The 25,572-nt window shown below is 38.9% G+C and overlaps 2 protein-coding genes and 1 long non-coding RNA gene across 8 annotated transcripts in view; 1 reads left to right on the top strand and 2 right to left on the bottom strand.

Annotated features, from left to right (window-relative positions):
* Positions 1–473: 473 nt before the first annotated feature.
* LOC121255428 lies at positions 474–2,628 on the top strand. The gene has a single exon (XM_041155733.1). It carries the CDS (start codon positions 1,181–1,183, stop codon positions 2,399–2,401), a length of 1,221 nt encoding a protein of 406 aa, XP_041011667.1. The 5' UTR covers positions 474–1,180; the 3' UTR covers positions 2,402–2,628.
* Positions 2,629–2,858: 230 nt separating this feature from the next.
* Positions 2,859–25,572, bottom strand: part of LOC121255350 (transcription initiation factor TFIID subunit 1) — a 38,446-nt gene continuing 15,732 nt past the window's right edge. For 4 of the 6 annotated variants that reach the window (XM_041155618.1, XM_041155617.1, XM_041155615.1 and 1 more), the window contains exons 10-24: positions 23,733–23,892; positions 22,378–23,488; positions 18,176–18,378; positions 17,779–18,016; positions 16,986–17,328; positions 14,370–14,579; positions 14,115–14,207; positions 13,428–13,631; positions 9,300–9,506; positions 7,919–8,399; positions 7,011–7,195; positions 6,742–6,861; positions 5,752–5,808; positions 4,602–5,669; positions 2,859–3,605 (exon numbers count right to left, since the gene is read on the bottom strand). In XM_041155618.1, coding sequence (XP_041011552.1) covers positions 3,246–3,605; positions 4,602–5,669; positions 5,752–5,808; positions 6,742–6,861; positions 7,011–7,195; positions 7,919–8,399; positions 9,300–9,506; positions 13,428–13,631; positions 14,115–14,207; positions 14,370–14,579; positions 16,986–17,328; positions 17,779–18,016; positions 18,176–18,378; positions 22,378–23,488; positions 23,733–23,892 — 5,040 coding nt within the window. In that variant the 3' untranslated portion in view covers positions 2,859–3,245. The remainder of the gene's footprint in view (positions 3,606–4,601; positions 5,670–5,751; positions 5,809–6,741; positions 6,862–7,010; positions 7,196–7,918; positions 8,400–9,299; positions 9,507–13,427; positions 13,632–14,114; positions 14,208–14,369; positions 14,580–16,985; positions 17,329–17,778; positions 18,017–18,175; positions 18,379–22,377; positions 23,489–23,732; positions 23,893–25,572) is intronic. The other 2 variants (XM_041155620.1, XM_041155621.1) reach the window with 2 other exon arrangements.
* On the bottom strand, positions 15,477–16,979 carry LOC121255529. The gene is made up of 2 exons (XR_005938787.1): positions 15,990–16,979; positions 15,477–15,910 (listed from the first exon to the last, which is right to left on the bottom strand). It is a non-coding gene; the product is annotated as an uncharacterized LOC121255529 (long non-coding RNA).

Below are 25,572 nucleotides of genomic sequence, written 5' to 3'. Positions count from 1 at the left end.
GATAAAGTGATTCTTGAATACAGGCATGTTATGACTTTAAATGGCCCTTTCATTCATTCATTATTATGGGTCCATTAACCCTCAAATTTTGGTGAGAAATCAAGAGGATGCCAGCACCATAGAAAATATAAGAGTATCTCCATACCGCACAACTTATCTAATAAGAAAAGTGATAAATACAATTTTTATAGACTAATGTTATATATAGTCTTTAAATATAAAAGTCTCACACATTTTTTTTGAAAAAAATATAGGATTTACCGTAAAAAATAATAATAATAATAATTTTTTCATGTAAATATCGAATTTAATCACTTTTTTCAAAAGAAATAGATAGAACTTACACATTTAAAAATGTATATATTTATTTATTTTTTATTTTTTAACATATACCCACGTAAAAACATAGGATAGATGATATGCGATGGAAAATCACTAGTTCAAGGGATAAGAGTACCAATTCCCTCGCCATAATTAGTAGCAAAAGGATAGTGCTATTCGTCTGCACCTCACATCTTTGATCTTTTTACCATTTCCGAAGGAATCACGGAACTGAAACCCTGATCGCACGCGTCATGCTAACTCCTAAATAAAGCAAACACCTTCCTCGGCAAACGACAACGCACAACTCATCTCCTACTTCCTTGCCGCTCTTCTCTCCGAATAAATTCCTCTCCTTTTTCCTATCTATCCAACCTACCCATCAAAGTTATACACACACTTTCCGAGTTTCCACAATCCCACTCTCTTTCTCGTTTTTCTCGTCCATTTCTTCGCCTACTCAGGTCTGTGACAGTGGTTGGGTTTCAGACTTTTGGATGATCTATTACTAGACATCTTTGTGAAATTTGAAATGTAAAACGCCACTGATCTGGGTTGGTGAAGAATAACCACAGCTTATGAAAAAAGACATGGAGGTCGAGAGGATGAGGCAGCTGTTTTTCCTTTGGTATAGAATCCGACGCACCCGTGTGGCCCTCGTGGGTGGTAACCACACTGCATCCAGATTTTGCACCCGTTAGAGTCCATTTCTTTCCACTGTTTTCCTCATAATCTTCAACGTTTTGCACCTGGGTGTTCTCCCAATTGGAGAATCAAGCTCTTGTTCACATAGATCGGATTTCGAGTTTCTGAGAACGTCTTCTGTTTATAGAATTTGAGCACAAAGGTCAAGGAAGTCATGGAATTGGCTCGTGGGCTTGGAGCCAAGACCGAAAACAAAATGAAGCACTTGAATGTTGGAAGAACGGGTATCAATTCCGATACCCTAATGGTGATTCAGCTTCCCGATTCACGGGTTTTGCGCGTTCTTTCTCGGTCAGTGTTCTTGGCATTGGTTATACTCACGTTGCCTTACGTCGTATCTATTATCAGAGAACGGTCTGAAGCTAACAGTGGATCTGATGCGATCAATTCCAATTTATTGACTTCTGTTTTCCGAGATTTGGCCAGTGAAGGCCTATTGAGAAAGAACGATAAGGCTCTCATTGTGTGCCCCGGCATCGCGAGAATGATTCATAATCTGCAGCAGCATTTTCACAATGGCGTGATCGACGTGGTAATGGATTCTGATCTGAAGGGACAAAACTCGATCTCGGAAGAGGCATTTGATTTCGTGTTCACATCCAGTATCGTGGACACTAAATTTGTCGACCGTGTTGTGAAGACTGGTGGAATTGTGGCTGTTCCATTGAGCAATAACCCCAAAACCGGTTTCCGAAAGCAATCTAATTATAGGATCGTTTATCTTCGGCGCTATGATTCCACCATTATGGCATTAAGGAAAGTTGGTCCGTCCAATGAGCAGGTGGAGTCCTCCACAAGGCGGCGCCTTTGCCAAATGGCGTCGGAGGCCAAGAAGGCCAAGTTAGAGAGCCTTGAAGATGTATTGCTGGAGCCACCGAGAAGGGCTTTAATGAAATCAACCAATTACTTGAAGAAAATCAGGTTCCTGTCTGACTTGTTGGGGGATACTCTTGAAGATTATAAGCGAAGAGTTTTCATTGGTGTGGGCTTGGCTGAAGAGAATATCGGTGTAACTGAATGGTTTCGGCAGAATTATCCAAAGAGGAACCAAGAATTTGAGGTTTACAATCTTGACCAGCCAGTGCCTGAAGAAGGGTTGAGCAGGGTGGCGGTTTCCGGCGTGGAGGTTTCAGATTGGTTAATGAAGAATGTGAAGGAAGAGGAGTATGTGGTGATGAAGGCAGAAGCAGAAGTGGTGGAGGAGATGATAAAGAGTAGGAGCATCTGTTTGGTGGATGAATTGTTTTTGGAGTGCAAGAATCAATGGTGGAAGGGTGGAGTGAGAGATAAGGGCAAGAGGGCTTATTGGGAGTGCTTGGCTTTGCATGGAAGGCTGAGGGATGAGGGAGTTGCAGTACACCAATGGTGGGATTGAGACTTGAGAGAGTGTGAGGTATATACCGAGTAGCCATCTCCATGGTGTGATGGATGTAAGAGTCCTCTGGGTTATTTTTTTCATTTGGTTGTGTTTTGTTTTGTTTTGAATAATCATTTGGTTGAGTTGACACTGGAATGCAAGGTGGTATACTAATGTAATACATGGATATCTGTGGTGCTTGATCCACTTGTGTGTGGGGATTAAAGTGGAGACTGTTTCTTTCTCATTTTGTTGTGATTAAAGTGGAGACTGTTTCTTTCTCATTTTGTTGTTATCACTTCATTAAATAAAGAAAAATGATAAACAGCCACAAGTTTAATCCACCTCCGATTGCTTTCGAGGCATGAATTTTCTAAATCAAACCAATTTCCTTCCCCGAGTAATATATATATATATATATATATAATATGAGATTTTTCAAAATTAAAAATATTGTTATCTGACCAAAAGCATATAACAGATATATTAGATTGCTCATAATTACTTTGGTAGAATACTCCCCTAGCTGTGACAGTTAACAGTGGAAACAGCTGCCCGAATCTCTTGAGTTAGTGGTTCGATGTACATCACAAACAAATTGATTTTCCATAATACAACTCTGAAGCCTTCTTTCATGTTGCTGCTGATTAACTGTTCTAACCTATATATATGTACACATATGAACAGGGGAAGTAATTCATTCTCTCTTTTCAGATCCTTTCCAACGATGCAATTGAGGTATGGTAATCTACAAACCATGAAAACCCCCAGGCACTAAAAATTGATCCACCAAAGTGGGGGCTTCCAGGAAATAATTCCTGTACTCAATATTACCTAATCTAAGAGTTAATATCAATATTACCTAATCCCTGTACTCGATACCAGCTTCAGCTTCGGTCAAACTTTCATCGTTCTCAATTAATAAATAATCGCAAAGCTCCAAAAGCTGATCTGCAAGGGGAGGAATTCCTGGATTGCGCCCATCATTGTATTTGTGGGCATTGTATGTGATCTGCCACACATCATGCCGGAAATCCTCCCGGCTCTTGTATTCCATCTTCCGCACCTTCTCCTTGATTGTGGCCAGGTCCATGGGGCGCTTAATGATGTCGTGGTAATCAGGAGCTTCCTTTTTGGAAACTGGTTTTAGGAAAAGATATGACACCTCGTACCTCTCTCTGAGGGTCTCCACTACGCGCTCCAAGATGTTTGCCAAACCAACCTGTGAGATAATCAAAAATTTATCATAAATAAGTATTCAAGAAGAATGCAAAAACAAAATCAACTGTATAACGTTAATGAAAACTAAATACCATTATTATTTCTATTATTTTTATAATTCTTTTGTTGCTGTGATTGTCATTATTATTGTTGTCCACCAGAAACGGCTGTGAGAAGAGTTTGATCAATGATTTCATCATTAACTATTCAACCCATGATCCAAAAATAAAACTGCAGTTTGATAAACTTAGATATCCGTTTTCTTCTTTCTTTTGATTCTTTCTTCTTCCTTTTTTCCCTTTTTTTTAATGGACACGTCCAACAAACCCAGATCCATACCTACATCCAGTAGCAGCTCGGAAAAATGGCTTTTTTCAGTCTTGAACTCCAAAAAATTAGGAGAGTTAATGTGAAGAAACTTTGGTGATATTTGTCGAGAGTAATTAGCAAAGCCTATCAACTTAGGGTGGCTGCTAACTGCAGTGGTGAAATAGATGGTGTACTTTTGGAGCTCTTGTCAAAGTTATTTTGCAGCACACTGAGAGATAAGACCCAGAAAAGGTGTCTTACAAAGAATGCAAGCTGTAACCCTCATAAGGATACTTAAAATGTTTTTCGGTGGGAGGGAGAGAGGATCATTAAACCTGCTCTCTCAGCCACAGTCAAGCTGGAGTTCACCTCATCACCCATTTCAATAGCATCCAAGCCCACCCCAGTAGCGGTGAGTCACTCATAATTAAGTTAGTATCTAAAAATAATTCCATCAAAAAGAGTCTCAGTCCTGAAGCTATCTAGATGTTCTTCAACAGGCAAGATGAACAAAAATTGCATCCACACCCGATTGAAAAGCATTGTCCCTCTACTTTTCATCTAGGAGTTGAGAGAGTATAGCACATATATAAGAACTGCAATAACTGGTAATAAAAAAAAAGCGGCATATGAGAGAGAAGCATGCACATAAGAAATTAACAGACAAAGGCATCAATGAGAACAGTACCTCTCCTCCCCTACGGCGCTTTGTTGATGGGGCAAACTCTGCAACATCCCTTCCCAGCTCAACAACAGGCCTCCTTTTTACGCTCCGGTCTCTCTCTGGCATCCTTTTGTCATTTCTTCTTGTTCTGGGGTCCTCTAAATACTCCACTTTTATTTCAGGTCTTTTCTTCTTCTTTTTCTTCTTTTTTGCTTTCTGTCTTTCTTCTTCCTCCCTCTCTCTTCTGATTGCTGCTTCATATCTTTTAATCTCAGCTAACTTTCCTTGTTCTAGCATCATTTCATCCTCATAAAGCCTTCTTGCCCTGTCCTCTCTTATTCTATCTTCATTTCTCTGCTTCTCATGTTCTTCCCGCCATCTTCTATCCTCTCTAGCTTTCCTTTTTGCCGATTCCTCGGCCAAATAAATATTCTCCTGCTTTCTATGCTTCTCAATATTGGACAATTCAACTATTCTTTTAGTTTTCCTGTACTCAATGCCAGTACTTCCATCCTGACTGACCTGGTCCACATCAATAATAATCTCTTTAGGCCGCTTGATTATGATCTTCTTCTGAGGTTGCTCCCTATCTGTTTCTGTTGGTGTCCGTATCACAACAGAGCGTTTGTGAGATTCTGGCTGATCTTTAGCTGTATTTGTCGGTGGTCGTATTACAATAGAGGGCTTAGGAGTCTCTACATCGTCAGGTTTCATCTTGCCGGGAATTATTATTTTGTTAACCTTGACAATGGACTTCCCAGTTTCAGAATTGGAAGCAACTGGCTGGTCTGTACTCAGTGCCACTTCTGCAGCGAGATTATCAGAAAGCTTGTCGATGGAACCACATTTGAACTTCACCGGAAGAACTTTTGCCTTCAAACTAGATTTTTCGCCCTCCGGAGCTTCAACCACAGCAATTTTTGTGGCACTTTTTGCAATGAGCTTCTTTGTCTGAGGTTTCTGCTGAGACTGACTAGAGGGATCCAGAGATTTTAACTTTATGGATGCCTTTTCATGATCAGCAGTTTCAAGGTTTGCTTCTAGATCCTCCCCATACTTGGGGCAGTTTTTGTTTGTCCTCATATGTCCAAGCTGGTCATCAAAAAGTGAACTATCACACAAAAAGTTTTTTAAAACATCATAAAAACTATAAAATAACTTGATATTTACGCACCTGACCACATGCCCCACACACGAAACTCTCTCTTGCTGACTTCTTCTCCTTAAAGACCTGAATTCAGTCAGGAGAGTAAATTAAGATGTTTTGGTCATGAGATGGAGTACGGAAGGAAATGTTATGACCACCACCCATAAATAAGCATGCAATTTCAGGTTACAGTCGCACATCAAATTGTCCTCAATAACAGATGCTCGGTACAAACAAATATTATGCACACTCTCCTGTAAATTCAAAGCAGTTTTGTAAAAATCTGGAATCTTCCATCCACTCAGAGGACATCCATGGATCTTCATTAGCCAATCGGGATTGGACACATATATACCTCTCTGCCATTCTATCCTGTCACAAATTATGCCATATGTTGTCTACCTATTTGTTAAAAAATTCCTGACAAACCTAATATTAAACTTTTTTTTTTTTTTTTATTGGCACCGGGTGTTCGAAACAGTGCCCCAACTAATCCCGGGTGTGCACAGGCCCTCGGCAATGAGTTTTCCGCAAATGCACCTCGGGCAATTCAAGGGAAAAATCCCCCAGTTCGATGGCCCCTAGAGATTGTTTACACCTAAGGGATTTGAACCTTAGACCTAGGGGAGCATACCTCCAAGCCCAAGACCTTTACCACTTGAGTCAACCCCTTGGGGTTACTAATATTAAACTTTCCCCCCGCATTGTTATTTTTTATTATCAACACTATGTTGGACCTAACAATCATATTTCCACATAATTTTTTTTTATCGTTAAATAAGATTTTATTGATCGCATATTTCTAGACAACTAAAAGCAAGAGATAACTACAAACACAAATATAATGTATGACACCAAAGATTAAAAAAAAAAAAAAATGAGGATCCTCATGCACCTTTGGTACAGGTTGATATGTCTTCAAAAGATTCTCTTAAGTAGAGTTTTTCCAGCAAGGCAAGACTTTAATGTATGACAGCAAAGATTAAAAAAAAAATGAAGATAGATGAGGTCACTTGCCTTGACTTTATCTCCCGATATTTTAAGTTTCTTACTGACTAGACCTACATTTGTGATATCATTCTTTTTCGTTGCTTTCACCTTTCCATACTTGCTTCTTTTCATTAGAACATTTTCAGCCTGCCACCAAAACACAGAACTATCTATCATCATCAAATCTAACTTAACATGCAGAGGTTTACAAGAAATACAACACCTTCATATTAGAGTAAAACAGATGATTTAAAATGAATATGCACCAAAAGCTAAACTATAATGTGTATTCTTACCTCCTTTATATCTTTAATTAAATTCTCCTTTGAAGTATAGGAACCATCGGGTTGGGTGGTACCAATGATTTTCTTGATCCGATCTGTATTCTCAAAACTAAAACTTGGTTGTGAGCCCAAAGCCAAGCCTTCTTCCTCCCTTACAACTCCTGTCTTTTTCTTCTTCCTCCTCACACCATCATTGTCTGCAGGAAAATAAATAAAAAATAAAAAATAAAGGTAAAACATGTATCACATGTAGAGTTTTGATGCAATAACAACAATCACTAGTTAAAATGTATTTAGGTGTTCTTTTCTATACTTCCTGTGTAAATGAGGTATGCCTATTTCATTCATATCAGTAAATTTACTCTTACTTACAAAAACAAAAACAAAAAACAAAAAAATCACTAGAGACATGCCACAAAGTTGCACAATTAGAGTGAATTTTTGGTAAAGACCAGTATCCATTTCTTGCATTAAAAAAAAGAACTTAAATACTGCATTGAGATTCTTGATACACGTAAGAAAGGCATAACCAATGCCACTGGCTCAGGGAAAAAAAGCCCAAGAATGAATATATTCCTCCCATTCAATTTTCTTGGTCCAGTAGATTTACCATGATTGCAAAAGCTCAGAAAAGCAAAAGGGTTTACTCACAGATGTTCATAAAAGCTCCTCTAAAGTAAATAAGGAGAGACAGGCTGCGTTTGGATGTTGAACTGAGTTGAGTTGAGTCGAGATGATAAAATATTGTTAGAATATTATTTTTTAGTATTATTATTATTTTGGGATTTGAAAAAGTTGAAATGTTTATTATATTTTGTATTGGAATTTGAGAAAGTTGTAATGATGAGTTGAGAAGAGTTTAGGAACCAAACGAAGCCTAAATCACTGTTCCTCCTTTAGTGGGACTAAAATATACGTACCATCCATGAGTAACCTGCATAATTCAGCTGCTTCAGCTGCCTCATCTTCCATTTCCTCTTCTGCCTGAGCTAAGGATGGGCGCCTTCTCATTTTAAGCCCCTTAACACCATCTGCTTTGTCATACTTGGATTCATGGTTCCCTACTTCTTCTTCACATTCCTCTGCATCAAGAAGATTCTCTAAATCCCCAGCAAAGGAATCCAAATCACTATTTCCCTCAGAGTCACTCTCATTATCATGATCTAAGGCAGAAAGACTCTGAGCTTGTCGATCCCAAATTTCCTGACATTTCTCTCTTGTCTGCTGCTGCAATTGAAGAAAGGACATTCGCTGGCCACGTGCATATTTGCTGATTGTTGTGGGATCAATCTGTACCCCAGATGCAGCTTGCTCGCTAGAAAGCTTGCGTATCATAGCAATTCGATGCCACCTAGTCAGTTTTGCAATCTCTTCCTCACAAACATCGAACTTCAAAAGAACCTGGAAATTAATATAGCATAGAGAAATTACAAGTATGAATGCCACAACTATTACTCAACTTTTAGATTGCAAGAACTTGGTCATACCAGCATGTTCCTCTTATCAATACAAGAGCAGGAAAAACTATTGTTCTTTACCATTACTTGGGTTTTAGAAACGAGAAAAAGATGGCAACAGTTGTGTGATATCCCTAAAATGGGAAACACCGCGTGGATAGGAAATTAAATGACGTGGTTTTGTAAGGGTTGTTCGATCAAATAAGTGCTTTGCAAGGGTTTTAATATATATAGTAGGTAGATTCAAAATAAATAAAATCCAATGCTTAGTGCAAAATACAAGGCCTTGAAGATGCCTATGTTTTGCTAAGAGGTCATTCCTTAATACAACCCCTCCACCAATCTTTTAGTATATTGCTTGTTTCATTTTACATGGTTCATAGTATACAATGATATTTTGGTAACTTCGGATTCTGTACAAATAGACGCTAGTGAGCTTCTAGTGGTCCAAAGGTCTTATAAAAAAAAAGTCTCACCGATCTTTAGACTTCTAAAATAGAAAATACATTATCCTGAAATTTAGACTACTAAAACATCATATAGTCTAAAGATCGGTGAGACTTAAGAGTAGTACAGTCCATTACACTTTAACCTGGTTGGAGATCATTTTGGAGAAAGTGGTGAGGTAATGTTTGTGGATCGTGTGATGTAGTACTAACCATAGGTATGGTGTCTACAAATAAAGTTGGATATTGGAGTACATAAATGTGACCGACACATGGATAATATAGCAAGTGCATCATTTATTATTTTTCAGAACTTTAACAAATTTTGAGAAAACAAGGGCACCCTTTATGGAAAAGCTTAACGAGCTGAGCAGCAAATGATTCAGTAAGTGACATACCTCTCGTGCAGCCTCCATGCTCAATCTACGAAGATCAGCATCTGTTCCGGTAACAGTTGGGCCTCCTCGACCAGCAGCTGCTTTCTTCTTCATCATTGCACTTGGCATTGGTGCCTTTGTAGCAGTACGAACATAGCTAAAGCCTAGGCCACGACCAGAAGGATCACCAACTCCAGTAATTTCTAAACGCTCAATATTTTCTTTGCCCTACAACAGATAAAAGGAAAAAAGAACGAAATTCATTTAAAAACAATAAAACCTTAATTGCGTGGGCCTGGTTCCTTTTTCATATACAAGAATAAGCCCTATCCACATGCTAACCAATTACATCCTCTATTGTGCCAGGACATACATAAACCTTGGACACCAAAGTTCTCTCTCACCCTAAGTGCCAGTTTAGTTAGGGGATTTAAACTTCAGCCAATAATGTGAGGAGCAGAACCACTTACCCATCAGGAGGATTTGAATGATAGAGAACCATAAAACCTCCACCTAAAATTTATATATGATTTTTTTTTTTATAAGTAAAATAAGTATTATTAACAAGAATGGGCAACAACTGCCAGTTACAAAAAAGTATGCCCTATTTACGAAGGCACGTTAGAAACTAAGAAATCATGAAGATCCATGCCATTAAAGTCCACAGCAATGGCCCAAGTACAAAGAGTCCTAAAAAAGAAAACTTTTAGCTCCTCCATCGATCTCTCCTTGTCTTCAAACGTCCTCTCATTTCGCTCCTGCCACAAGCACCACATCATACAAATAGGAATCATCTTCCAAATCACTTTGATCTAGTGCACACCTCGGATAGATGTCCAACACGCCAATATATCCACCACGGATTCCGGCATAACCCATGCTAGATCCATCCTTTTAAACACCTCATTCCAGAGCGTCCTGGCTACCTCACAATATAAGAGTAAATGGTTCACTAACTCACCCCCTCCTTTACACATACAACACCCGTCTACGATGATTATCCTCCTCTTTCTCAAATTATCTGTAGTAAGAATCTTGCCTAATGCCGCTGTCCACACAAAGAAAGAAGCTTTGAAAGGGGCCTTGTGTCGCCAGAGCCTTCTCCAGGGAAACTGTGCCTCTGGCACTTGTGCAGGGACCTTATAAAAGGATCGAACAGTGAAAACCCCTTTCCCTGCAGGAACCCACCACAAACTATCTTCATGCTGGATATTTGGACGATAAGAATACAGAAAACTATAAAAATCTGCAAAAATCTCCATCTCCCAATCATGTGCCGCTCGGTTGAAATTGATATTCTAGTGAATACCCCTCCTGAAATTCCCATAACCTCCGCCACTGTAGCATCTTTGGCACTTGCTATCAGGAATAGAATAGGAAACAACTCTTGGAGAGCACTGTTACCACACCATGCATCCTTCCAAAATCTGATCCTGGCACCTGTACCCACCTGAAACCTAGTGTGTCGATGAAAGACCTCCCATCCTTTTCTAATGTACTTCCATAGCCCCCTTCCATGGGCCCCTCTAACTTCTCTAGTACACCAACCCTCCCCTAAACCACCATATTTATTTTCGATCACAATTCTCCATAGGGCTTCTGGTTCCTTGATATATCGCCATATCCATTTACCAAGTAATGCCCGATTAAACAACCGCAAATTTCTGATGCCCAAACCGCCACTAGAGATAGGACGGCACACCTGCTCCCATTTGACAAGATGAAATTTAAACTCTTCTCCTATTCCACCCCACAGAAAATCTCTCTGTAACTTCTCGAGATGACCCGCCACACTTGCCGGAATAGGGAATAAGGATAAGAAATAAGTGGGTAGATTAGAAAGTGTGCTTTTAATCAAAGTAATCCGACCCCCTTTCGACAAGTACATTCTCTTCCACCTTGCCAGTTTCCCATCTATTTTTTCAATTATTGTATCCCAAATCGAGCGTGCCCTAGGAGCTATACCAAAGGTAATCCCAGGTAAGTCATAGGAAGAGACGCTATCTTACAACCCAACGTGTCAGCCAACTCCCTAATATTCTGAACCTCTCCAGTCAGCACCAACTCAGATTTATCATAGTTCACTTTTAGACCAGACACTGCTTCAAAACACAGTAGACACGCCTTCACAACCCGCAACTGGTCCCGATCAGCTTCGCACATAATAAGCGTATCATCTGCGAACAGCAAGTGAGAGATAGTAGTAATACCCCTGCTTGGAGAACCAATTTGGAAACCCCTAACAAAACCATTAGCCAACAAAGCCGAGATCATCCTGCTTAGTGCCTCCATCACAATAACAAAAAGTAAAGGAAATAACGGATCATCTTGCCTCAAACCACGAGAACTCTAAAAGAAACCCTAGGGCTACCATTAATCAATACAGAGAACCGTACCGTAGAGATACACCACCTAATCCAAGACCTCCACCTTTCACCAAAACCACACCTACCCAATAGATATAGGAGGAAGTTCCAGTTAACATGGTCATACGCCTTTTCCATATCCAACTTACACATAATACCTGGGTTTCCAACTTTTATATGATTTTCATGCAATAATACATTATCGTCAACACAAAAATATTGACGTCACAATTTCAGCCCTTGCACTGCTCCCATCTAAATTTCATAACAAATAATCTAAAAGAATCGAGCACCAAGTGCATGCTTATACTCTAAAACTTAAAATATGTTTTCATGCAAAGCACGATAATCATTTAAGTTTAAGACTCTACCACAACTGAAGTAGATTAATTCCCTCCCTTTTCAGATCAAACTGTGATGGTTCACAATGAAATAGTGGCACCCTTTCTCGCCCAAAGAAACAATTTCTTGCATATTTAGAGTGCCAAAAAGAAAAGGGAGCAAGAACTTATTTCCCGAAAAAGACTAAGTTTAGTGCAGTGCAAAACACCAGAAACATCATTCTTATCAAAGTTAATCCGAAATATATTATAAGTAAAAGAAATTCTATTGATACTAGATAGGCATAGTCCAAGTACACATGAAGTAAATAAAAAGAACTTATTTCCATGCTGAGTCAGGAATAAGAGTAAAATCAGTGTGGGGCTTTTTCCTTTATTTTTTTTTTCATATAAAAAAAATAAGAAGTCCCTCATAAAGCAGCTAAACTAGGATTTCACCTCTCAAATAAAGTAACAAGCATCAACCAACCTGACAAAAAATTGAACCTCAACACAAAGGACCCTAGCATACAAGTTGTCAAAAGGAGAAGCGTATTCATCATCGGATTGGGTTTTGAAAAAGGTAAACGAGATACAACAATGTGTAGGGATTACATGAGGAGGATTAGAGGATCAATCCACAGCACTACTCACTGCAATAGAGGCGGGTCATGTACTTGGAACAAAATAAAGATCTAAGAAGAGCAGAGAGTTAAAGCATCTTACTTGGGCAATCAACTATGACGCTAAGGGAGGTAATCCAAGTCGGGGGAGGATCAGAGGGAAGACAGAACCAATTGTATATTTCTAGTAGGCTCCTTCGGAGTTTACAAGTATTGAGGAGTGTGTTGGGGATTTTACAACGGCTTGGTGTATGGGCAAAACCTGGTTTGGTGGGATAGGCATTGGAGCACAGGTGGTGGTTTGGTGAGAGCTTGGGGTAGGCGCGTCTTTGGGCTTGGACTTGGTTAGGATCTTTTTTCTAGATGGGCTTTATGTTCTTTTTTTCCTTGTATCTTTTTCTGTACCCCAATTAGGTGTTCTTTTATATACATCCAGCGTACTTGGCTCCACCTATTCGTATTAATAAATTTTCACTTATAAAATAAAATAAAACCCATTTCATCTCCTGGAGGCAAGAGGAATCGGTGAGACAATCGAATTTCAAAGGCCAAGATGGGATGTAAAAAAAGTCTGCCCAGAGACCATATGGATTCTGTAATTAATCTACCTACAATCTTCTAGATTTTTTTTTTCAGCTAACACATCACAAACTCTATTAGCAGCACATTATACATCACGTCAACTTCAACAAGATGAATGTTAAAATAGTTAGCCATTGTGTTGGTGTCTTTTGAGGGTCAAATATAAAAAAAGAAGCATAATAAGTAGCACCGCCTGCTTCCAACACATAATAAGTAGAGATGGCATACCAACATCACAAAATCAGGTACATATTTTACCTGAATTACACAGGTAAAAAAATTGCTACTCAAGTTCCATGGAGTTATCTGGAGCTCCCTCTCAATGTGTGATGCAGCAGCCAGAATTATAGCTTCATAAGGGAGCCGACTCATTGCAGATGAAATAGAAGTAGGCAATACCCCTGATATTCCCAGATGTTTGAGCCGGTAGATACCAGCTTGCATGCTTTCATAGGCACAAACCTAAGCATAAAAAAGTTTAGAAACAAATGTCAGGAGCTTTATTCTAAAAATAATCAAAACAAACAACTGCCAAGCAGAAGCTGATCTTGTGTAAAATGAAGTGGACAAAGTCAATGAACTAATATAGATTACTATCGGAGGAATGCATAGGACTAATGTTCCACTTATCCTGTGTAAAATGACAACAGTCTCTTGATGTATACAACTGTGTATGGTTTATTTAAAACACATTAGATTCCAAAACTGTCACTAGAACAATTATGCAAGTGATGAATCACAGGTCCAAACACCCACTTTGAGCAGTTCTAAAGATGTTTTCTAAGAAGGATGAAACCCATTCTAAGGCCTTTGTTCATTAATAAATAAGAAAAGCCAAATGAAATATAGTATAACTCATAAGAATCATTCGTATCAATAAAATTTACCTTATCAAATAAATTTAAAAAAAAAAAAAAAGAGAGAGAGAGATATAGTATAACTCACATCTTCAGGTTTCACTTTCTCTTTCAATTCATCCTCCGACCAAATGCGAAAATTGCGCTTCTTAACCCAAATCCACTGACCATTTGGTCCCTTCTGGAATGGTCCATATGCATTTGAATAATTTAGGTGAGTAGAGAATATAAACAAAATAACAACCATGTAGAACAAAATGAATCTAATGATAAAGCAGCACACGGATATTAGTGCTACAGTCCATATAAAACCCAAATAAAAAATCTGAAAAATGTATGATACCTGTAAATTAGCATGCTCCTTCAATTTCTTCCGAATAATGGTTTCGGATATGTATGGAAACTGTCCAGGTAACTCATCTGCACGGATGCAGGGGAGCAAATGACCCTTTTCAGCAGTACGAAACTCACGGGCCATGTACACCAATAGCCTGTTTATCATGTAAGTCTGAAGGGCCTTGGATCCAGGAGACATCACCTCCATGAGCGGTTCCTGCAGAGAAAATCAACTAAACCAGATCAGTTAATCTTGAAACTGGAAAAGCTTTAGTCAATACAAATGAAGATCTGATAGAATGAAAGTGGCGGGTTCAGATGAAACCTAAAGTAGCAACAGTCTATCTTGGCTTCTCAATGATTAACGGTAACAGGATAAGTCTAGGGTGTATTCCCCTTCTCTGCCAAATAATAACCACCTGCCTCCACCCCACACCCAAGTGAGGCAGAACCATTGCCCCATCCCTTGTTTGCGAAACAAAATCCCCTTCTTGCCTTGCCCCAATTTGAGTAATATGAGTTGTTTAATATATTAGATGTTGAAGACAAGTTGATGGAGGAGTTCATTAGTAGTGGGGTGGCAAGGCTTACCCTCTAGGAAGAGATTTTCTGAAGACAATTTTTTTTTTTTTTTTTTTTTTTTTTTTTATAACCGTGGGTGTCCGGGCTAGCTTGCGCGCACCACGACTAATCCCATAGGGCCCTAAAATTAACGACCAGGTAAACCTCCAATGGCCTTAAGGGGACTCGAACTAGTGACCATTGGGGAGCAAACCTAAGGCCGGACCAGCTGAGCTACTCCTCAGGGTTTTTTGAAGACAAAATTCAAGGACATTGAGGTTGAGAGAGGATGATAGGAGTACAAAGTATTTCCATCAAGTGAAGAATTCACAATGACAAAACAATTCTATAGGCTCTATGAATGTGAAGGACATAGAAGTATCCAGCCAGAAAGAGATCAATAATCATATAGGACAATTTTACAAGAGGTTGTACACTGAACATTTTAGTTGGAGACCTAAGTTGAGGGCTAAGTTTTCGAGACATTGGGGAATGGAGGCAAATTGGTTGTAATGGATGTTTGTGGAAAAATGAGATTGAGGAGGTAGTAACATTTTTTTATAAGTAAACGATTTTATTAATAATGATAGGCATAGCCCAAGTACACAAGAAAATATACAATGGTACGCCCTATCTATGTGGAAGCAATAGAGACGAGAGTCATAAAAACCGAGGCCATTAAAGTCTACAGCTATGGCCCATGTAAAAAAAAGTTCTAGACAAGGTAGTAAAATCAATGAGTGGAGATAGAGCCCCTAAGACCTGATGTTTTCTCCATGGTTATTTTAAGCTTGTTGGGAGTTACTGAAAGAAACTTGCATGAGGTTTTCCAAGAGAGTAATGCTAGGTACAAGCCCAAATAGACAAGTCTCGTGCAGGCCTTTTGTAAAAATGTGAGTCCCACTCAAAAAGAAAAAGTTCTTTTACATTTTTTGATGATGGGGTCCACTTTTTACAAAGGGCCTATGCGGGACTTGTCTATTAGAACTTGTACAAATCATTTCTCTTTCCAAGATCCTCACGCTATGAAAAGATTTTCAAAATTCTGCACGCAGCACTTATAGACCTTGTCCCCAAGAAGGGACCCAAAGACTCTAGACCTAGAAGTCTTTTGAGAGAATTCTACAAGATCATTGCAAAAGTCGTTGCTGATAGATTGAAGGTGGTGCTGGACTAGAAGATCTCTCCAAGGCACATTTCCTCAAATTATACAGTAAGACTTTCGATCCAGATGATCATATGCCTCCTTTCAGTCTAACTTGCACAGTACATCTCCACAGTGCGCTTTTCAATCTTGGTGAATAGCACTCCCACAAGTTCTTTTATAACTCGTGTAGACTGCGACAGAGACAGCCTTTGTTTCCAATGTTGTTTGCAATTGTAATGAAAACCCCTAACAGAATGGTCTAAGCATTGATGGACAGAGGTTTTTATTAGGTTTCTTCGTGGGGAAACGCATTGAGGGGGTTCTTATGCCTCGTCTTTTATTTACAAGAATGATACACTAAAATATAGGGTGGCAATAACTGAGGATTTATAGCTCCTTGCGTTGCACATTCCTTTGTTTTAAAGCAGTTTCTGATTGAAGATTAACTTGGCTAAATCTGAATCACTACTTGTTGATAATGCGGAGGAGCTAGATAGCCTCTCTTGTATTCTGGGATGTAGGGTGTCTTCACTTCCTATGACGTGTTAGGCACCCTTTGGGGGGTCGTTTTAAAGCAAAAACAATTTGGTAGTGTATACTGGCTAAATGGAAGTGATTGTATTTGTCCAAGGGACACAGACTAAAATTGATTTCTTGAAAAAAAAAAAAAAGCACTCTATCCAACCTACCAAGGGAGTTATCAAGGGGATAAGGAGGAGTTAGAAATTCCATTTAGCGAACTGGCCTAGGCTGCTGTATGGGTATTAGAAGGTTGTTAATAGAGCTCTTTTGCAAAAGAAACTTCGGTGCTATGCTGATGAAAGAGATAGCGAATGGAAAGTGGTAATAGACAAGAAAAAGCCAAATATGAAGTATTTGAGGGATACATGCAGGAAGACTACTGCCATAGCAAACCTGTTGTCCAACAACATCAATCCGGTCTATGCGCCTGATGGAAAGTTTTCCCTTTGCAGAACGAACCAACAGATAGTCAGTTGACGGCACCTTGTGGGGAAATACGGGTGCTCTATACATGTTTGTTTCAAGAGATGACTGGCTATAACCAGGTTTTATATCTCCAAGGAAAGGGGATTTATCAGCAGGATCTAGTGCAATGACATGCCCCAAGCTGTCGCTTCCATTTCCATTGCGCAACGCAGAGCCAGTTTGATCATCTGGGGCAGACTTCTGATAATAAGTGCAAAGTCTTGCACCCATCCCAACATTGCTCAACAGTAAAGGTCTTTCCTCACAATACCTGCAGAGATAACAACACTTACTATTCTGTTGAATCTTCAGGGCAATAAACTTGAGAATCTCCAAAAGAAAAGGCCCAGCATGGTATCACCTCCATGCACCATAAAGCATCAAACACGAGAAAGCAAAAATATAGATTGAAGCAACAATTCTAACTAGATAACAAATAAACCCAGGTAAACCTAAAAATATAAAATAGAGCAAGAACTGACATTTCAGAAAAAATGCATAATTATAACCTCCCAAAACACATTTCAGAGGCAAAGTACAACGCATACGTTAATTCAAACTGGTCACTGCCGCCATGACATAGACACCATACAACAAAACAAGAAGGTATAAGTAAGAATATAAAGATGTATGATAAAGCAACCATCAGGCAAGTAAGCCCTCCTCAGGTTGAGCGAGGGGGACAAGGTGGGCGTAAGAAAAAAAAAATCAACTCGCTTACTCCATTAGGAAGACATGACCATCTTTCGCAGAGAGTTCGGATTTCTTCTTGAATGCCCCGGGAGGCCGTAAAGATTTTTTCTCGCCAGGCAACTTATGTGCCCTTGGCAACAAATGTACTTTTGTACGAACAAGATGAATCAAAGAGTTCGCTTTGACATTTTGGGAAGCAAGAGAACTAAGGTCATCGAGCTCCTTTCCCAAGTAAAATAACTTTACCACTTCGGATTGCTTGAAATCTACAGAAAGAAACTGTCTGTAGTAAGCTTTGTGTCTTTAGAAATATGAAATGACATCCTAAGACATTAAGTTAAGCAAATTCTATAGGAAAGTAAAAAGAAGCTGATAACAAATTGAACAAATAGAGCACATAATGATTCCAAAAGATAGATGACAACCTAGCTTTTTTGAAGCTTTTGCTTTAACAGAAGAGATGATTTCCTCAGCATCCACATGAAGTTTGCATCCTTTGCCACCCAAGCTCTTCACTATAATTTTCATGGGTCCTTTGGTAGGCAACTTCCCTTGTTCTTTGACGGCCACCTTATTGTCGTGGGGATACCACAAAGCTTTTGGTCGATGCAAATTAGCTAGCTCTTTGCTGTAAAACAGCATGTAAGACTCCAAAGGATGCACAAAAGATATAGAGCTTGAAAAACTAAACTGTGCATGAGAAACATCACTGTGGATCACGAGCAGGTACAAAAAAAACTAAATCAGGAATGCCCTCGTTCACACTCAAATCATGACACCCACAAGACTTCATAATTCTTGCATTGAACATGAAGGCAAGTGCCTATTCTGTCCCTGATAGCAATAAAGCTCTTAGGTTTAGGTCAATTCTCTTGGCCTGTTCAAAGCTAAAAAGTTGCGTTGGGATATCAAGGCCGGGATACATCCTAGCCATGCTAAGATTTTTCATGGACATCATACCCAAAGTGGACAACCTTGACAAAACTAAAGTCAGATTCTTACATAAGATCCCCAGACCATCATACCTAGCATGACCATTCCAAGAGCCCAGCTAATGACTTGAACAGACCACGAAGATTGATTAGCGAGGCTCCATTAATCAACAATAGAATTCCAGGGATTCAAACAGTTCAGCCTGGGTAAAGTTGGAACAGATTACGCTTCAGGTATGAAGGTCAGAAATCTAATTTGAGTAAAGGAATAGGTTGTCTTCTCCCGGTTACATTGACACTCAAGAACATAATTGTTGATACAGGTTCTCAGGTAAAGACTGCAACAGGCATCCCGGCAGAGTACATATACCGAGTTTTATACACTCAAGTCAAGTCAGTCACAGAGTGCAACTCCAAATACTCAGCTCCATCTCTAGGCAACATGTGCTGTAAATATTATGTCATGTCTGATTAAGAGGGAGGTTAACAGTTTTAAGAGGACAGTGAGAAAAATTTGATATATCATTTGGATGCAAGTGTCCGATTACCAATTAAAAAGATAAACCTCTTGTAATATTACAGGAGGGCTATGTCCCCAATATTGATGGTTAAATTAGATTTTGTTCAAAATGAGTCCCAGTCAGGAACCTTCCAACACAAAACTCACTTTGTTAGAGGGGAAAGAGATCTGCTATAGCACTAGACGGCTTGTACTTTCCAAAAAAAATGTCACAGGCATGTCTAATTGCCTCAAAGAAGAATGCAGTTTAATAGTTTTTCAGCCAATTATCATCAAATTTACGGAGAAAATAAATGTTAGTGGAAGAGAGAAAAAGGCCACACCTTAAAAACAAGTAAAATAAAAACTTCAAGAATAAACCGACAATCAAGTCATTACATGAAAAAAAAAAAAAAATGAAAGAGTATGTTGGGTGTTCTCACAAATCTGTTACGATATGGGATGGGATAATAGAGAAGATTGAGAGGAGGTTAGCTTGTTGGAAAAAGTTCTATTTGTCTAAAGGGGGTAGAATCACTTTGATAAGGAGTATGTTGTCTAATCTTCCTTCATATTTCCTGTCTCTCTTCCCTTTGCCGGCTGGGGTATCAATTAAAATTAAGAAGATTTTTAGGAATTTATTGTTTGGGGGGGGGGGGGGGGGGGGGGGGGGGTGTGGGGTGTTAGGTAAAAGGGAGGAAAGGAAGTTTCACTTGGTGAGTTGGGATAAGGTATGCCAACCGGTTTCAAGTGAAGGTTTGGGAGTGCGAAATTTGAGACTCTTTAACAAAGCTCTTCTTGGGAAATGGTTATGGAGATATCATACAGAGAAGGATGCATTATGGAAAAATGTGATAGATGTTAAATTCGGGAGAATGTGGGGGAGTTGGTAATCTAATGAAGTAAAAGGAGCGTATGGGGTGGGATTGTGGAAGTCCATTCAAATGGGTTGGGGGTAGTTTGCTAATCATGTCAAATTTAAGGTGGGGGATGGATCAAGGATACATTTCTGGCATGACATTTGGTGTGGTGATTCAACATCCAAAAATGTCTTCCCTTCACTGTTCAGGATCGCAGATTCGCAAGGCACCAAGATGCAGCAGTGGCTGAGTGCTTTTCCTTTTTAACTAATAGTCCTCAATGGAATGTTGATTTTGTGAGAAATGTGCACAACTGGGAAGTGAATGTAATCTCTGATTTTTTTGGTAGATTATATGAGTTGAAGATTGTTCAAGGAAGGGAGGTGGCTTCATGAAGGAAATTTCAGATTTTCGGTTCGTTCCTATTACAAGGCGTTAACATGTCAAGGTATTTGTGACTACCCTTGGAAAAGCATTTGGAAAGTTAAGGTGCCTAGTAAGGTGGCTTTCTTCTGTTGGCTGGTGTCTCTTGATAAAATTCTAACCACTGAAAATTTACGTAAGCGTGGACTGTGCGTCGTAGATTGGTGTTCCATGTGCAAGAAAGATGGTGAATCAGTAAACCACCTGTTTCTTCATTGCGAGGTGGCTAAGAGTTTGTGGAACGAGATTTTTGGTAGGATGGGTATAGCTTGGATGATGCCTAAGCAGGTGGTCGATCTACTTGCTTGTTGGAGAGGTGTAGAGGGGAGACAATGTATTGCTACCATTTGGAAAATGCGGCCTTTGTGTTTGATATGGTGTTTATGGCTGGAGAGGAATGGGAGGTGTTTCAAAGAAGAGTATGTTCAATGGGAGAAATTAGGGAATTTTTCTTTAATACTTTATGTTTGTGGGCTAAGGCTATTGTAATGAATGGTGAAGAGTTTCTGGTTTTACTTTAGCCTTTGCTGTCATTTCTAGTTCGTGTGCGTTGCTATTTCCTCTTGTATGCCTCCTGTGTACTTGGGCTATGCCTATTCTTGATAATCAATCTCTTATTAATTATCAAAAACAAAAAATGAAAGATGCACCGTCTCTGGATCTACAAAACTATGTTGCATGGACATCTCAGAGTAAGTGGATCGTCCTGTCAAGATTACTAAGGTTGTGTAATGGGGCATATATCCAAAATGACAACTTTTCAAGTATGCACCCACCAAGCATTGCCCAGAAAAGAAAAAGAGAAATGATACCTATTTGACTGTAGATAACCTCTCATATAATACACTTCTTATTAGAAGGAATGTTATATATAAACTTCTTATTGGCCTATGGGCAAAATTCTGTGACTATAACATACATTGTGGTATCCACATTTCCTACAATTAAAGGAAATGACAAAATCTGACTAGAAATGGTAATGGGACTGATCCAGGGTAGCATGCCCATTGAATCTGCCATAGTTGAAACTTGCACAAATTTACACTCTTAAGCCTTGACCATGCAGGACATCCAAAATATAGCGGAACCAAGGCATCTTATACAAAGGGCTAAGGCTTCCACTTTATTACTTTTAAACCAAGTGGAACTCAAGTCCTCTTGACTTCTTTCCAGAGCGCCATTGATGATGGGAAAAACATAAAACCAGTACCTTTTCTACAAAAATTACTATGTATGCCATTTACAATGTACAACATCAAGTTAATCAACAGAAATTTCAATGCAACTAAGGCCTCGTTTGCTTTCAGAAAACATCTTATCTCATCTCATCTCATCTAATCATTACAACTTTTTCAACTTCCAATACTAAAAAAAATAAACAATTCAATTTTTTCAAATCCCAAAACAAAAATAATATTAAAAAATATATTCTAACAATATTTTATTCAACTTTTTAACTTTAATCTCAACTCATCTCATCTCATCTCATCTCATCTCCGAAAACAAACGAGCCCTAAGAGAAGTATGTCGCAAGATTTTTATGTAAATGCAACAATTAGTGCTATTCAGGCCTGACCTTCTCTGAACCCAATTCCACTGAAGGTCATCAATCCCAAACCCATACTTTTAGGGACAGGGAGTACAGGACTGAGATAAACCATTCCAAAAAGCGAATACTTGAGTAGATTACTTTAAAGTATACCCTTACTCTAGAGTATACATTTAGTTTAGATTATTACACTTTTAGGGTCAGGGCAGAATGGATGAGCAGATACTTTAAAGTGTACTTTAATTTAGACCCCATGACAAATTGTTGAATCAATAATACTACATCTAGAGCAAGAAGGAAAAGTAAAAACACAGAAAAAAAAAAGAGATAATTAAAGCTATGAAGATAGAGCATCTCTTCTTACTTGCTCAATTTCAGCTTCATCGTCTGCATCATAAGTGCAGGTTGTGAATGAAAAACTTTGACACCATGAGCTGTGCGCTTTTTGGAATTGGATTTGATTTTCTGAGAAGTTTTTCTGTTTGAATAGTGTTTGTCATTAGCAACATATCTCCAACCAGATTGGCTTCCATGACCAAGTTGCTCCAAAGAGTCCCCATTCCTTGACTTTATCGAACGAGTTATAATCATAGCACCTGCATGAAGCCCAAGATGTTTAGCATCCTTGGTATCCAAAATCTCAAAAAGCATTTGCTCATCTTGAAGATCAAGAATAAGCTTTGGTTTCTCAATGGGCCTATCTGTCTCCCATACTATTTTGTCTAACCAAGACGCTTCCAACATGTCTCTATATTCGGATGTGAGTTTGCTAAAACGCCTTAAACCATCACTTCGGTGAAGTTCCTCACCAAAATTCTCCTTCCTACCATCTGCATTGTTAAGAACATCCACTTCCAGGCGGGATTCTAACCTCAGAAGTTGTGGATGGTATCTGCTCGATGAGTATGGAATGTCTGTATGTCCCATAGAATTTATTGAGCCTAAGGGCTCCAATAAATTAGGAAAGCTACAATGTAAATGCTGGTGATTATTCTCATCAGGTTCCACAAGGAGTTCTGACCCATGGTTTGGTGGCCCTGTCTCAGGTTCTGCTTCAATGACAACTGAAGCTTCTACATCATGTCCAGAAATTTCACTTCCCACAGAATTGTCACTCACTACAGGAGAACTGTCCCAAATAATTCCCTCTTCCCAGTCTTGCAGATCAAGAGGGTAAAACCCAGAATACCGTGGTGACTGCAGTCCAGTAGAAACATATCCCACGACATCCTCTTTCATTGGTTCTGCACTCAGACAAGAGTTTTTTCTTTGCCTATCATCTTCTGAAGCCAATGAGGCAGCCCCTTGCAGAACACCAAAGGTTGCATCCTCTTGGTCATCCTCGTAAAGAGCTGAGAGTTCATGTTCCATTGCATGTGTCTGTTTCATAAATGAATATCCTTGACCAGCGTCCTTTAAAAATGCCTCCTCATCCTCTTCAACAATATCAGACATGTCCATAGATTTAAACCTATCTGGAAGGATGAAAAGGGGAGAGATCAGAAAACTAAACAAAAACCAGGCCAGCACATAAAAACGAAGATATTTTTTTCCTAATCTGATAAAGAAGGTTGATCTTCTATGACAAACAACAAACCCGCATGCCCACAAATGCACAAGTTTCAAATATTATTTCCATCATGCTATTGCTAGACAAAACCAATAGATTATGCAGCTTTGAAACAGTCTGAAGGAAGATATCTTATCATCTACCAATACCTTTGGGGATCGAATACCTATAGTCTCTCTTCTCCCCCTTCTTCAAGGACTCATGAATACCAAAAATTTCAGAGAACCGTAAGATCACCATCCCATTCTCGATACACAAAACAGGCAATGGTGCAGAGCCTGACCTCTCCTGGTTTTGAGGCACTTCCTGCTGGATCCCGTGAATGAGAAAGGAAAAATTAAAGTGAAAAATAAAAACAAGTAAGAGTTGACATGTTGTTGAAGAGTCAATTAGAATAACTTGATGAGCATTGTAAACCTATATTGTGATAAAATGAGCAGAACCAAATGTTTTATCAACCATATGAAGAAACAAACATTGCTCGTATTAGATTTACTTCATCTCAAAAAATGATCAACAAGGCCCAAAATATTGTTTACAAGCTCAAGACATCCAACTTAATTATTTTCCTTCAACTCCTTTTTTTGATAAGTCCATTTTATTAAAGTACAAGGGGGCACAACACAAGTACACAAGGTTACAAGAGCAACAGCCTAGGAAAACAAAGGAAAACAAAAGACAGATATGTTAGCAATGGGATCTAACTAAGGGGGAAGAGTTACTTTGATAAAGAGTACGTTGTCTAATCTTCCTACTTATTTTCTTTCTCTTTTCCCTTTGCCTGCAAGGGTGGCAAATAAAATTGAGAGGATATTTCATGCGGGGTAGTATTGGGGAGGAAAGAAAGTTTCACTTGGTTAGTTTTTTTTTTTTTTTTTATAAGTAAAAATATTATATATATATATATATATATCAATAGGAGGAACCAAATACACTGAATGTATACAAGAAAATCCCTAACCCATACTAGAGAGCTTCTTGGTTAGTTGGAATAAGGTTTGTTCACCAGTTTCTTGTGGAGGTTTGCGAAATTTGACTCTTTTTTTTTTATAAGTAAACGGTAGTATTAGTTTTTGGCATGATATTTGGTGTGGGGATTCAGCTCTTAAGAATGTTTATCCCACCCTTTTTAGGATCGCTAGGGATCAAGATGCTGCAGATTCCTTTTCTTTTTTAAATAAAAATCTTCAATGGAATGTGGATTTTATTAGAGATGTGCATGATTGGAAAGTGAATGTAGTGTCTGATTTTTTTGGAAGATTATATGATATGAAGATTGTTCAGGGAAGGGACGATAGTATGCTGTGGCTTCAAGCTGGAAATTCCAGATTTTCGGTTAGTTCCTTTTATAAGGCACTAACCTGTCATTGTATCAACGATTACCCCTGGAAATGCATTTGGAGAGCTAAGGTGCCTAGCAAGGTGGCATTTTTTTGTTGGTGTCTCTTGGAAAAATTCTGACCAGGGATAACTTGAGAAAGCAAGGACTATTTGTCGTAGATCGGTGTTATATGTGTAAGAAAGATGGTGAATCTGTTGACCATCTTTTTCTTCATTGTGAGGTGGCTAGGACTTTCTGGAATGAGATTTTTGGTAGGACGGGTATTGCTTGGATGATGCCTAAGCAAGTGGTGGACCTTTTTGCATGTTGGCAAGGTTTTAAGGGGAGACAACATATTGCTACCATGTGGAAGATGATCCCTTTGTGCCTAATGTGGTGCTTATGGTTGGAGAGGAATGGGCAGTGCTTTGAAGATAAGAGAATGCCCGATGGGAGAACTTAGGGAGTTTTTCTTTAGTGCTTCGTGTTTTTGGGCTAAGGATCTTGTATTGAATGGAGATAATCTTCCTGATTTGCTTTAGTCATTCCTATTTCTAGCTTGTATTTGGTGTTTTCTCTTGTATAGTTCTTGTGTACTTGGGTTGTGCCTATTCTTGGTAATAAAATCTCTTATTAATTATAAAAAAATAAAAGAAATTTGACGGATG

The sequence above is a fragment of the Juglans microcarpa x Juglans regia genome, chromosome 3D (assembly GCF_004785595.1).
Source record: "Juglans microcarpa x Juglans regia isolate MS1-56 chromosome 3D, Jm3101_v1.0, whole genome shotgun sequence".
Taxonomy (NCBI): Eukaryota; Viridiplantae; Streptophyta; class Magnoliopsida; order Fagales; family Juglandaceae; genus Juglans; species Juglans microcarpa x Juglans regia.
This window is presented reverse-complemented; position numbering and strand designations above follow the sequence as displayed.

Excerpts from the sequence above, each read along its gene's own strand:
- LOC121255428 (XM_041155733.1), top strand. The coding sequence starts at position 1,181 with ATGGAATTGGCTCGTGGGCTTGGAGCCAAGACCGAAAACAAAATGAAG.